The following is a 14886-nucleotide window of genomic DNA, read 5'->3' on the forward strand; positions in this document are numbered from 1 at the left end:
AAGAGTCCGAATTAGTTGTTGAATATCTATTTGGATATAGAAACCTTACTATACTCTGGAGGCAGTTAAAGTTGATCAGAAAGTTGCATGAGAATTAGTACCTGTCTCTTATCAATTTCATCACCCGACCTCTTCTTCTGTTTTTTTTCAGACACTGCACACATTTATTGTCATATGTGATAAATGAGATCTTTCAACTTGGACATGGCATGGTCCCATCTGATCTTGCAGTCTTTATGACATCTTATTTCATTCTTCGAGGAAAAATTGGCCCCGGTCGTTATCGCCCCCCGCATCAGATATATCCACGAACAACATGTCAGCACCCCATTTTGGTCCATCGGTTCTAGGATATGACATCAACAAGGCTCCCGACTAGGGTTCCACAACTCTTAACAAAAAATGGCGAGGGCAACATATGGAATTTTGCAGCACACACAATTGATCTCGAAAAGTGAGGCACGAATTATCAATATTCGAACCGAAGGCAATGGACAAAGGGGAAATCACGTCTCTGTATCATTTTCTTCGATGAGAACGACTATCTTCGTGGATCCTAGAACTAAGTTCGATATTTTTAGATCAAGGTTTGGTGAGTTAGGGACATTTCAATGCAAAAATCACGCCGAGAGCTCTTTCGAGCAAAAAGATAAAATTCGTGGGAGCTGGGGTGCCCAAACAGTGAATACAACAGCTCGAGCATGGGATTCGACGCATCATATCACGGTCAATCCTGAACCTAAAAGGGTGAATTCCATATGCTTGACCTAGGAAATCGAGTTAGGTTCAATTTGACGGGTCGTTCATTCCAAGATTCAATACGGAGAGAGAGCTATGAATTTTTGAGCGCACCATGCCCGAAACTGTTAAACCGGGACAAACTCTGTCAGTCGCGGGAGAAAATCCATAAAAAAATTCAATTCTTCGTATTGTCAAGTATGGCCAACGTCATTGGATTCATAATTCACTGAAAATTCAGAAAATAAAAAGAAATAGGAGATATTTTTGGCTAGATTAGTACAAAATCGAATATATTCTCACAGATCATAACCAAATCTCTCGGTTCGGGCCAGCTGTCAAAGAAAAATTGTTTCGGGAACTTTCCGAGGTTGAACGATCTTCAAATTTTACGAGGATGTGCCTAACTCATGTAGAGATCAAGGAAAAATATCAGATACACCCAAAAGGTTCATGAGAAATTCATGAAAATTTGGGATGTTCAGGTCAGCTCATGGACTGTTGGTGACAGCTAGCACAACACCCTGACTTCTCTCCTCCAGCTGCCTCCTTTCCTCTGAACCCTGACTTCAGAAAAAAAAAAACCTAGCAGCCACAACACTCCTTCAGCTCCCCATTTTCTCGGGGCTCTCTCTTTCTCTCTTTGAGGCAATCAGTCCAACCGGGAAGAAACAAGACAGAACATCGGCACTGTTATCCACATCTCCTCATCATTCTCGCTCAGCAGGCCCCGGCAACCTCCGCCCCTCACGACACCTTCTTCCTCTGCAACAGATAACTTAGTTGGTCTCTTTTGGATCGGATCCTTCAGCTAGACGGTCACTGGCTCGACTCTCATTTCTCTCGGCTGGGATGATCACCAACTAGCAATAACTGTCCAGGACCTCAGCTCCTTCTTCCTCCCTTGAAGACAGCGGCTTCGGTCGTTTTGCAGCACACCCGAGCCCATAATAGCTTCTAAGTGACACCATTGACAACAACGAGTCCTCATTGGCTCCTCTTGAGCCTAGCAGTGATTGATCCCTATTGAAAGAGTTGGGTTTGGTGAGGTTCTTAACCCCTTAACTTGGCTGGTTGTGCGTGATTACCAGCTTGATAGCTCATTGACCGATTTTGGTTCATTTTAGTCGTCCTTGGTGGATTCTCGATTATGTTTGATGAATGGATGAGTTGCATGATAATATCGTATTTGATGTGAGTTGTTTGGCATGGTGTTGATGAGAAAAAATCATGTTTACTGTAAAGGCTGAACTGATTAATGACATATTGAGGGATTAAAGCGTGTTTTTGCTCGATCTTGTTAATTTGAGAATATGCTCAGCTGAGAGCTGATATCCGTGCTATTATTTATTTGATTTGGGATGTTTTGCATGAGTTTGATAATGCTTGAATGTGCGGCTGATTTGTAATGAGTTGGTTTCATTGTGATTTAAAATGAATATTATATAATCTCTTTGAGATTTGTTTTGCTACGCTTAATCATGGGATGCCATTTGTAGTTGAAAGAATGCAATTTCTGTCGATTTCAAGCCAACTTTACCCTCGCAATAGGCCTGATCCGAATTTAGTTTCTTGAGTTCTTGGCTTTATTCTAGTGTGACTTGATCTAATAACGGACTAGGTGTTTAGCATGATCTAGTTGGTATTTTTGGAATCTATTATATAAAGATCAAGGTTATTCACGTGGCATCAATATGAGCTTGCCTTTGTGACTTTGTATGTTTGCTCCTAGCCGAGCTTTATTTGGATATGATCTCTTTTTCTTTGATTCCATTGACTTCCAAAATCATAGAAATAAATTTGCGATGCTGTGTTATTTCCCTGAAAGTCTCATTTACACATTGAGAGCTCATTTTATTTAATTTAGCTTTTATTTATTTATTTATTTATTTATTTATTTATCTTGCTCGTGGCTCGTATAGTTGTTTTCGCCCCGATTCTCCTATTTTTGTTTCTTGTTTTGCATTTCCCACGAGAGGAGAAGAAAAATGGAGGGACAAGAAGATAAATGCGTACCCCGTATCCCTAGACCCGGGTAACTTGCCGGCCCTCGACCTTCGGGTCGTAAACGGGTAGTGGCGACTCCTTCTCAAGTGCGTTCGTCGCGCGTCCCCGGGAAGGTGGACACTCCCAAGCCACGTTGCATTTAGGCGCGCGCATGTGTGCCCCGAAGAGATTAAAATTCGGGTGCGCACACAACACATGAAGAAAAATATCGGTCTGTAAATATTAATTTATGATCATTTTTTTCATCGGAATAAATATGATTGATAAGCTAGTGTAAGATGATTGTAGTTACCTATTGAAACTGAGTATAATTGAATCCATAATACATAATAAAACACATAATCATCCTCAGCTTGAACTACTCTTCGAGGTTCCAATAGAAAATTTTGCATGGTTGTCGATTTATTATTACAGATTCAAACCTCCTACTACATATGTTTATCATAATATTATGCGTCTGTCGAGCGAATACCCCTGGTCTTTCAATGACTCCCACACGGATGCAGATGTTTCTGTACGGAACGGGAAGCGGGATTAATGAAAAGGAATGCCAAATCGCAAAAATCGAATTCTTCGCCAATCAATTATATTGAGATGGAACCGTTGATTTATTTTCGTGATTTCATGAATCACTTAATTTAATGTCATCAACTTCTTCCCCATGATTTCACACACGAAATGGCTGGTCCAGGGGATAACTGCAAGGGCTAATATAATATCGAGTAAATATGCAATTTCGTCCATGACTTTCGCAAATTACTTCAATTTCATCCCCCGACTTTGCATTTTTGCATCAATTTTGTCCCTGCTACATCAAATTGGTCCTCGACTTTGCACGGTTACATCAATTTAGTCCCTGAATTTGCACGGTTACATCAGTTTAGTCCTTGACTTTCGCAACACAAGTCCTTGAGTCTTGGCGTTACATCAGATCGATCCACGGTTACATAGGGACAAACGGCGTTACTGTTCCGCTAGTTTGTTTAGGGATTAAATTGATGTAACCGCGCAAAGTCAGGGACTAAATTGATGTAATCGTGCAAAGTCGAGGACCAATTTGATGTAGTAGGGACGAAATTGATGCAAAAGTGCAAAGTCGGGGACAAAATTGATGTAAAAAATAAGTCAGGGACGAAATTGAAGTAATTTACGAAAGTCAGGGACATAATTGCCTATTTACTATATAATATCCGATCGATTCATGATGGAATAAATTCACCATATCACTGTTGATATTTAAAGCACGCTAAGCCAAAAAAATGAGCGAAACACGTCAATCTTTGAAATATAAGGACCATAAACAACCCAATAAGGCAAACAATGGATGAAATAAAATGAAGACACAGCATATTTATAAAGAATTAGGAAACCCAGTGATCAAAATAGTAAAGTATTCCGCTCCCTTTATTTTCTTTGTAGAGCCGTGCGATAACAAGAAGGTAGCACCAAATCTGGGTGGTAGGAATGATGCCTTTTCCACTTCGGTCGTGAAATGTTTCGCAATTCGGGATTTTCGTGTTTCCATTTGAGTAGTCGCTGTTTCAACAGATAACTACATCTCAGGGTGGATTCGACTCGACGACGTCCCTTATGCTAACATGCACATCGTTAATAATTACTTCGCGATCACACATCTTAATATAGTTCTCTCTTTTCTTCGAGCACATCATCTCATAAGAAATAATCATCAATCGTGAAAATTTTTGCATGGGTGCCGAAACTGAAGAGGAGAATCTTTTTCATCAGAATTTGATTTATTCATCGGACAGAAATGGTCGTTTAACGTAAGTCAAGGAATATACGTCCTTTTACATGAGCAGGTAAGCTTGCGTGGAAACCATCATTCCTTTGACATCGATTGAGGCTAATCTTATTCCCACTAGTTCATGTGCCTATACACACATGTCTGCACCATCTATGATTCTAACATGAGCAGTTATATGTAACGTTGAAATGAAAAAGGTTCGGAATTTCGATTTTAAGCCAACAAAACAACGACAGTGCGTAAATTTATGCATTATATGCTCTTTTTGTAAGTACCGATCGTAGATTTCAATGAAGAAATTTCTGTCGAATATGTCGTCATAGCTAGTTACGCCAAAAGAGACTGCTCGAGTTTGAAGTATTAGAGAAAATTGGTTTTCATATTCGATTGACTTCCACCGGCCTTCGTCCAACTAAACTGAATATATTAAATAAGAAATGTGCAATTATAAACTATCATAAATTTGACTTGTCATCCCATGCATTGCATGTGTATATGTATAAACTATATAATAAAAACACTTGGTGTCCCGTAGTAGTTATTTTACTCGTGATTTCACTAAACTGCCCTCAGTAACTCCAATTATATTGAAAACAAGAAAAATAACATATCAAATGTAAGGATAAAACCGTAATTTCCCATAACTTTCTCTTTCTCCTCTCCTTATACCACATATCCCACTTTTTTTTTTCTCTCCTCCCTCTACCGTTAGTTCTACCTTCACTTTCCATTGCATTTAGTTTTCTTTTTTATATAATAATTTTGATCGGTTCATCACGCGTAGCGTGGATGCAAGTTCTACTTAGTCAATAATATTTTAATAATTTTATAATAATTTTGATCAGTATATCAGCCGGCGCATAGCGCGGATGCAAGTTCTACTTAGTCAATAATATTTTAATAATTTTATAAATTCAAAAATAAGCATACTCACATTTCAAAAAATAAATGCTAGTAGTCTGTAGATTATAAAACATCATCTCTAATACGGATTTGATTTTACAAATTGAAATTATATTCACTTCGCGCGTAGCGCAGATTACATCTTCTAGATATTAAAAGTGAAAAAGAAGAAAAAGAAAGAAAGAAAGAAAGAAATCTACCGAAGAAAAAGAAGAGATCCTGACAAAAAAGAAAGATATATATAATAAGGTTCTCCTTCCAACTTCTTATGAGACAAATCGAAAAGTTCATGCAAATATAATAAGATGTTCGATTTAATTGTGGCAAAGTCGACTAACATTATCAAAGAGAGTTTATTGTAATGATGCATATTTTCACATGATAATTAAGAAATTCTAGATTTGATACTCTCCGTGAGATTATTCATATCTTTTTTTTTTTGGTATGAACTATGGTATCTGAAAGTTCAATTGAGTTTCGACTAATCCAATCGAGCCGGATCGGCCCAATAAGGAATCATTTATTAACTACCAAGATTTATGTTCCATTATACTAATACAATAGGGCTCCCTTACATAGCGAAAGAAAAAAGTCAACCAATATTGAGCTCAAAATAATGTAATAACTTGGAGACTTAATCAAATTATTTCCCTACTATTAGAAGAGATCGTATATATGCCTATTAGTTTTGACTCATTAAGGCTCGATCGATTTCAATCAACGAGGGTTTCTTCAAGCGATTCGGCGCTTGTTACCTTTAAGTGTATCTCAGCTTAGATTCTTATAGATAGAGAAAATCCACGTTAGAAGAGATTTATCCCTTATTAGATTGACCATGCTTGACTGGCTTAGTCGGGGGTTCATTGGATTTTCCGATACTAGGGTGGACATCGAAAAAAAAAAAAAGCCTGACTGATATGGCACTTACTTCATCTGCCAATTATAGAAGCAGACTACACAAATCACAAAATGGGGCACCAAAATAATTGTAATAACTAGCTCGGCTTCTACGAACAATGAAGAGACTCCTCGATATTTTGTCGGACAAGAAAAAGAAACCAGAAAGTGAACGTATTATTTCTTGGAATAATTTCAATTATCTCAACAACTCACCTCTTTGTCCGATGAGTTTTCATCCGGCATAAAGTACGGAGAGCCACGGACTTTATAGTATGAGACATGCGAGACACAGAATTGGGGAAATAAGGGGTACGCATATCCCGCTTGATAATTACACTTACGATTTCTTGGTTTTGAGTTGAGGGTGACTGTAATTGCGTTAAATCCTCTTTATCATTTTAGTACATGATGAGATGCAATAATATCGACTCAGCATATTGCTCATGCTAGCTTTTTCCTCTTTTGAGACACAAAATGTTGAAGGCCTTTAACGAATACATAGTAGGACGATGCAAACATTTCTAATTTCATCGAAAATGTCTCACTAGATATGGGAAAAATGTCATGACTAATTAGTCGATATATGTATATAATTATTTTTTAAATTCACATAGCAACGGTTGAATGACAATGTCAAGTTCGTGAACTAACCAATGGCTTTTAATACCCATCACCCACTTGATGCAGTTAATAACATGCACATATGTATGGTTTGTAAACCTATTTAAGGGATTTGGTACAGTGATATCACTCTTAATTTCGAATCAAAAACCTAAGTGAATACCCTATAAATTCATGGGATATGTCAGTCCAGTTATATAAAGGTTGTGCTAGTGATCTTATGAAAGTATTATCCTACATTATTTTCAGAGTGACTCGAATTTGAATATTAAAAAAATAAACATCATGTCTTCATGGCCAGGCGAATCCTATTGGTTCCCAATTAATCCTTCTTCACTTCGTATATATATTGATAAGGTCCTTTCTATCTTTGTTGTCCAAAAGTTGCTTTCCAAAGAATTTATCTACAAATAATTACAAGTTTTTTTCTTTTGATAACAAGGGATTTCGTTATTTGCTCAACTAATGCAAACACTTTGCAAATTTACAAGACAGATCAATGTCATCACATAGACTATACATGTGATCCGGTAGGAATTATTCTCTTATATAATTTTTGAGATAATTTAAAATTGGGACTTAGAAAAAAAGAAAAAGAAAAAGTCACTCTCTACTCTATTGGATTAATTGCAAATTTGCAATCTCTTTTCACACTAATTGTAACCAGCAAACCGACTTTTTCAACGTCCATAAAAATCTTACATGAAAAAAAGGAAACGGCCCGTTACAGTGAGTAAAGCCAAATATGGTTATTACCCTATAACTCCCGAGTCAAGGGGCAACCAAACCATTTTGGTAGATTCAGTAAAGGTTTGGGATAGGAAATAGGATTCTAGGCATTAATGTTATTTTCATCTTCGATACGACGAGATTCTGCATCCAATTATCATTTATGAATATTTTGCATCAGCCTGGTATATTGAGCTCTCTTCCTAGCTTTTTTGGTGCCTACAAAATTCTCTCTAATTATAAGAAAATTTTATACTATCGTCTTTGGACGATCTCTTATATCTTCAAGACCGCTGCATATGCACTGTCCTCTTAGTATCCGTGGAGGTTTGATGGCCCCGGAGGTATAATGAACTGTCTGAAAGACAGGATTTAATATAATTTACCCTTATTCTAAAATATGTTAAGAAAGAGTGAATTTTTTTTTTTTTGAAAAAAGAAAGAGTGCAGTTTGGATAGGATCATAGGATAGACTTATATTAAAGTTTGTTCAGACGAAATAATTAACTCATCAATTTTTGCCGACTGGCTTCTGCGTCGAACAGAGAGGGAAAATGATGTTCGATGAAACACTTAGGGTGCGTTTGAATTCAGAGTTAAAGTAACATTAATTTTGATTTTGATTTTGTTGAGGAGTAAAAATGGGATAAATCCCATATCGAAAATGAAAAAGAATATCCATGGGTTTATATGAGACTTGGGTACCACCACTTATCAGCTTGAGCTTTTAAGTGGATATGGGCCTGAGCCCGTATAAGTCCAATGGAAATTTAATAGATTTTGATCGTGGAAAAGGACAAATGAGATGCGATTATAAATTTGACTTGGGAAACGTGTGTTTTTGTTGTGTAGTGTGTTGAGTTAAAGTTAAAGTTAAAATTTTTGACTTGGAAAATGTGTGTTTTTGTTGTGTAGTGTATTGAGTTAAAGTTAAAATTAAGGAGCCGTTTGGATTTAGATTTAAAGTTACTTTGATTTTGATTTTGATTTTTATTGTGGAAAAGGATAAATAAGATGTGATTATAAATTTGACTTGGGAAATATGTATTTTTGTTGTGTAATGTGTTGAGTTAAAATTAAAATTAAAGTTAAAATTAAATTTATTTGAATCCAAACAGGACCTAAGTGTTTGAGAATCCAAACGGGACCTAAGTGTTTGGGAATCCAAACGGGACATTAACTCTTACGAGGGCTTTGAAATCCTTCAAGTCAGTGCCAAAAATTACCAAACTCTTCCCCCTCCCTTTCTCCTCATAAAGATAGTCTCTCTGTCTAGAAAGAGGGTGTAGCACAGTCTTATACGCATTCGTCTGTTAATTAAAAAATTATCGGTTAAAAAAAAATTATCGGCTCGATTTTCGTTATCAAACTATTCATGTTCCTTTATTGATTATTAAAATTTTTATTTTTTATATTAGGTCATGAGTGTTATTCATAACCAAAAAAAGAAAAAGAAAAGAGATAACATCCTTTCTGTTTTTTTTCTTTTTTTTTTTTTTTTTTGGGCTGCTGGACATTGAGCTAGCCCGCCCTTTACACGTGTCGTTCGACCTTAATATCAAGAGCCAGTACATGCCATATAAGTGATCGACCGACTCCTTGGATTCAAAAAGCTGAGGGAAAAAAACAAGGACACGATAGGCAGAGATCATTCTGTATAATACAAAGGATTATACATCATTGTTATCGGCATGGCTTTAGGGATTTGAGGAAGATTGAGTAGTAACTTTAAGGGGGAAGAGTTAGTGAAATATCAACCAAAATTTACACCGTTGTTTTCGATATACTTTTTGAATAATAATTTTGTGTTTTAGTTTGAGTTGATTACTTTTTTTTTTTCGACTTACAATGGAGGATCAATATGTACTTAATATAAGAAAATATAAATCTTAACAACTAATAAATGGTACGGATAATTTCATTAAGAGAACCGAACTGCAACTTCTTAATTGACAGAAGAGAATGTGCATCGATCATGACCTTATACTTTTTTTCTCAAATTGAATTGATTATTAATTGATAGTATAGACACAAGCCGAAACATATGCACGAACCACTCCCCGCCTGGTCCTATATATACGTTGCCACCCCCAGTGATATCTTACACCCAAAACACCAAACTGATCATCACCAACAGAAAAAGAAGAAAAAGGACACCCATTTTCAGCTCACTGTCAAGTCTCTTCACAACATAAACTAGCCATGATTTCTGCAGATGCTGCCCGAACCGTGGTCGGGGTCTTAGGTATGCAATTAGAGAGGAAGGAGAGATTATATTAATTTGCTCTTTTTTTTCCTTTTATGATCAAGTATTTCTTTTTTCATGAACCTATAATTAATTTGCATATATCTGTGCTAACTTAAATCTGAGATATGTCTTTGTCTTGCTTGTGATTGTCAGGGAATGTGATTTCGCTCTTCTTGTTTCTATCTCCAATGTAAGATTGATTTCTCTATCTTCCCCTGTCTTTCTATTTTTATTTGTTCTTCTCTTCAAAAAAAAAATCTCTTGACATAAAACTTAATACGAAGCAAGGGAAGGACTTGGTGAATCTGTGATTCTGGGAAGAGGGGACCAAGAGGTCTGCTCTAGGATTTCTCTAACACACACACACACACACACACAAGCACACATATATATTCGGTAAGTTTCTCTAACATATTTTTAGATGGTTCATCAAAATTACCAAAAAGAAAAATGAAGGAATCAATTTCTTTTTGAGTGAATATGAAGGAATCAGTTTACATTGTTAATCTCTTGCATGTGAAATAGTTGTCGTATGTAAACATTTTCCACTGTATGCCGTCTCTCTTGAAATGTTCGATGGATCCTCTTGGGAAAGACATTAAATATGATACTAAATTATTTCGATTATAAGAGAGCTCGAATGACTTAATAAAAGTAAAATTTAAAAATTAAATAAAATGTTACGAGCAATTCCATCAATAAAACTTAAATCTGAAACCTCTAGATTGTTGACAAGGGCGTAATGCATACTAAATTAACTTTGCAATGGTTATTCATATTGAGAATTTTGAACCAATTATTTTCCCGCTAACAAAAATAATCTTGCTACTACATCCCATTCACCCACCATCAACCCACCCCACACCCCCCCCCCCCCCCCCCCCCCCCCCCCCCCCCCCCCCCCCCCCCCCCCCCCCCCCCCCGCGCAACAACCCCCCAAAAAAATAAAATAAACAGAGAGATTTAGTCACACACACACACACACACACATATATGTAACATTATAAATGATTAATTGCTTTACAAAAAATAATCTTCCACTTGCATCAGGACTTGATCCATGTTAATTGTACTTCTCTTAAACTGGAGAGCATATCCTCATTTTAAAGTAACACAGGCAAGCATAAGATAATCACAGTATTCGATTGTTATACCCGAAATAATTAATTGATGGTCGCGATCAATTTGAGCTAAATTCATTCCAATTCACTCTACGTTAGACTTTTGTAAATCTATTCATCAGTCCAACAACATGTCAAATGTCGAGGTGATTTCAGTGTCCTCAATTTCATTATAGGCCGACGTTCATACGGATATGGAAGAAGGGGGCGGTGGAGCAGTACTCGCCGGTTCCTTACTTGGCAACGCTGGTGAACTGCATGCTCTGGGTGCTGTATGGGATCCCCTTGGTGCACCCTAACAGCACCCTCGTCATGACAATCAATGGCTCGGGAACTGCCATAGAAGTCATCTTCATCCTTGTCTTCCTCTTCTACTGCTCCGACCCTAGAAAGCGGCTCCGAATACTGGTGGTGTTGACCTTGGAACTCGCCTTAATCGCCGCCCTCAGCACCTTGGTGCTTACCATAGTCCACACCCATGACCGGCGGTCCATGATCGTCGGGATCATCTGCGTCCTCTTCACCATCATGATGTATGCTTCCCCGTTATCCATCATGGTCAGTTTGAAACCTTAATTGCTCTTTTCCTAATTTCTGTTTTGCTGTTTTGTTTGTTTCTTTAGTTATTTGTTTTATCCGAGAGTCCATGCATTCATTGGTTAGAGTCCCACCCTTAAGTTTCTCGTAATTCTTCTCTAACCCTCCAATTATTGACATATTATATTAGAGTCCATGAGCCATACTTATACCGAAAAACTGATAATACTCAAAATGAAAAAAAAGGAAAAAATAATATATTTTATCTTGTAATATCTTTAAAGAAAGTGGTGATAGCAATTAGATTTTTATTTCTCTTTATAAATGTAAAAATTCAAGTATATATACGTGTGTGTATAAAATTAATAACATATGAATACATAAATAAATTGCCATGTGTTATAGTTTCTATATAGTTTTACTTTTTCTAGTGTATACCCTCAATACTAGAAGTCTAATAGACCTCGACTTATATAGTTTTTTTTTTTTGCTCTGAGCGTCTTTTATAGTTTTACTTTGTAATTTATAATGTAATAATATCAAATCTAAATATAATTAATAGAGTAATTGTAATTTCCCCATAAAAAATAACTTAAATTATGCAGTGCAATCTCTGTACATAACTTCTTGTAAAATATTTATAGTTATCAAGAAAGTGTTGGCTGAATGATAAATAGTTTCAACTCTCGTAAGAAGGAAAACACAAGTTTCTTTAATTCTCGATTTTCAGAATTGCGAGAGTAATGTTCTCTCACAATAAAAAGCTCACCGATATAAGTATTTATAATTTAATTATCAATTTGAAGAAAATAATTGCATAAGATTCTATCAAGTATATCTTTTAAGTTTTTCAAATATAAAATACACATATTTTTCAATACAAAAAGATACCTAACTCATGTATTATGATTTTCTCCTAGAAATTAAGAGGCCATAAATTGACTGCAAGAAAAAAAAAATTAAACAAGCCAACAAGTTTGATTTGCAGAGATAGCTACAACCTATATATTCTAGGAACATTGATCACTTGATAGAAATATTAGTCATGTTTTTCTTATCAATAATGTGATTCTATTTGTCATTAAATCATAGCAAAGGGTGTTCAATTTATTTTCAAGATCGCTAGTTTATGAACAAATCCAAATTAAGAAATATATCAATTATATTGATTTGCCAAAAACTTTTAGATGAAAAATTAAACGAAAAATATAGCACGCAAAAAGGCTTGCTGCAGCTACTTACTAGTATATTAGCATTAGCTATGTACCTTTATTAATTAATTAAGAAGGTGGACCATTTTTGGGTCTAACAGCAGCCCCTAATTAGAAAGCGGCCTTTTTGCTTTAGGGGAATAGATTTCCTAGTTGGTCCGAACCTTTGGGGATGGAACATTGTTTGCACAGAGGGGACAATATAATAATTGTTACTTTTATCCATTGTTATCAGAACCGGACCGGACCGGCCGGTTCGACCGGTCGGACTGGGAACCGGCACCAAGTCCGGTCCGGTTCGCCTAAAAACCGAAATGGCAGCTTTGAACCGCCGGACCCATTGAACCGGCCGGTTTTAAGTAAAATTTCATTAAACCGGCTGGTTCTATGGGTTTTTATGGGTTTCCTATTTAATGTAAAAATTGGTTGGTTGTGTAAGGATTTGAATTCATGACCTCTTGCTTTTCATATTAGCATACTACCAACCAAGCCACCACCACTTTTTTGTTCTTTTAACTCTACTTTTAAGTACTTATTAAAATAAAATATTTATTTTGAAGTAAGAAATATTAAATATAGATACTTTCTTATACTATTGTTATATTTCTTTAAAATCATCATACTTTTATCTTAATTATCATAATTTTTTAATAATATGAATATTTATTTTATTTTAAATAAACGAGCGGTCCGACCCATCGAACCCCCGGTTGGACCCATAAACCCATGACCCCGTACCCCTTCCGGTTCATCATCCGGTCCGGTTCTGATAACACTGCTTTTATCTATTAGGTTCAACTACAACCACAGTATCCTCCCTTTAATACGATAATTATATCGAATTGGCTTTCTTGTATGAGCTCTGTACTATCTCTATGCAAAAAACTTAATTTACCTGTAATCGTGATGAACTGTCTAAATAATTCTTATAAATTTTTTTATTTATACATGTACAATTTATTGTCCTTATTATCATCCATGGCAACTCTGAGATACTCAAGCATACTGGAGGATAGAAGGGTTATATTTTCGTTGTGTAGAGTTTGCTTGTAATCGAATCTCAAAGAATACCTATATCATCGTATATTAATGCAGAAATTGGTGATCACCACAAAGAGTGTGGAGTATATGCCCTTTTTCTTATCGCTTGCTTCGTTCGCCAATGGCCTTTGCTGGACAATATATGCTATCATCCGGTTCGATATATTCATCGTGGTAACTATCAATCTTCTGTACGCGTTAAAATTATCGGGAATATATACAGGAAATGCTCTTTTCCTTATGGACTGATGTTTTTAATTCTTTTTTGTGGGCCTCAGGTTCCCAACGGGATTGGATCAATATTTGGGCTGGCCCAGTTGATATTATACGCAACATACTACAAATCAACCAAAGAGCAGATCGCTGCAAGAAGGCTCAAGGGGGAGATGAGCCTGTCCGAGGTTGTTGTCAACGGAGGTCACTCGAAGAAAGTCGGAGACGCCGGGCACGCTTCTTCCGATGTGCGGGCCTGTAATGCCCTCAACACCTCAACCAGCTAGCAATTGGACCGGTCACCAGTTGGTCCATGCTATATTTCCAAAATATTCATAGCCTTATGATTTTCAGATTAATTAATGAATCAATTAGATCGTGTGGATTCATTAAACAAACTACCCCGACATGGGTAGAGGTTTAGATTAGTCTGTACCCAATAAAGCTTTTAGATTAGGCTGTACTCAATCATACACGTTGAATAATATAAAGTAGAAAGCTTTTTGTTTTTATAGACTGCCTATAGTTCGAAATTAACCTTGACAATTGTATGCTCGATTAGATAATGTGATGACTTTCATGAAGGGTGATAGTGATCCCACCGACGACTAGATAATCATGGAGTTTATTTTTCTAAGGTCATACCATTAAGGTTGTAAACCTTTTATAAAATATTTGAATAAGACTTCTTGTTTTTCTTCAATAGTTTTAAATTTCAGATCTTAGAAAATAGATTTAAATTTTTTAAAGAAAATAAAATCTAATACTAGGAAGAGGGGTGGTTGCCCTTTTTTTTTTGTGGGGGAGGGGGGTGGTTTCGCTTTTTAAGAAATTAATTTTAATTAATTTCTA

The 14886-nt window shown here is 36.2% G+C and overlaps 1 protein-coding gene across 1 annotated transcript; it reads left to right on the forward strand.

Moving 5' to 3' along the window:
* Positions 1–9754: 9754 nt before the first annotated feature.
* On the forward strand, positions 9755–14548 carry LOC116196441 (bidirectional sugar transporter SWEET4-like). Its single transcript, XM_031526165.1, has 5 exons — positions 9755–9908; positions 10065–10101; positions 11209–11590; positions 13876–13995; positions 14100–14548. Exons 1-5 carry the CDS (start codon positions 9866–9868, stop codon positions 14319–14321), a joined length of 804 nt encoding a protein of 267 aa, XP_031382025.1. The 5' UTR covers positions 9755–9865; the 3' UTR covers positions 14322–14548.
* The last annotated feature ends 338 nt before the right edge of the window (positions 14549–14886 follow it).

Source organism: Punica granatum, chromosome 1, assembly GCF_007655135.1.
Source record: "Punica granatum isolate Tunisia-2019 chromosome 1, ASM765513v2, whole genome shotgun sequence".
NCBI lineage: Eukaryota > Viridiplantae > Streptophyta > Magnoliopsida > Myrtales > Lythraceae > Punica > Punica granatum.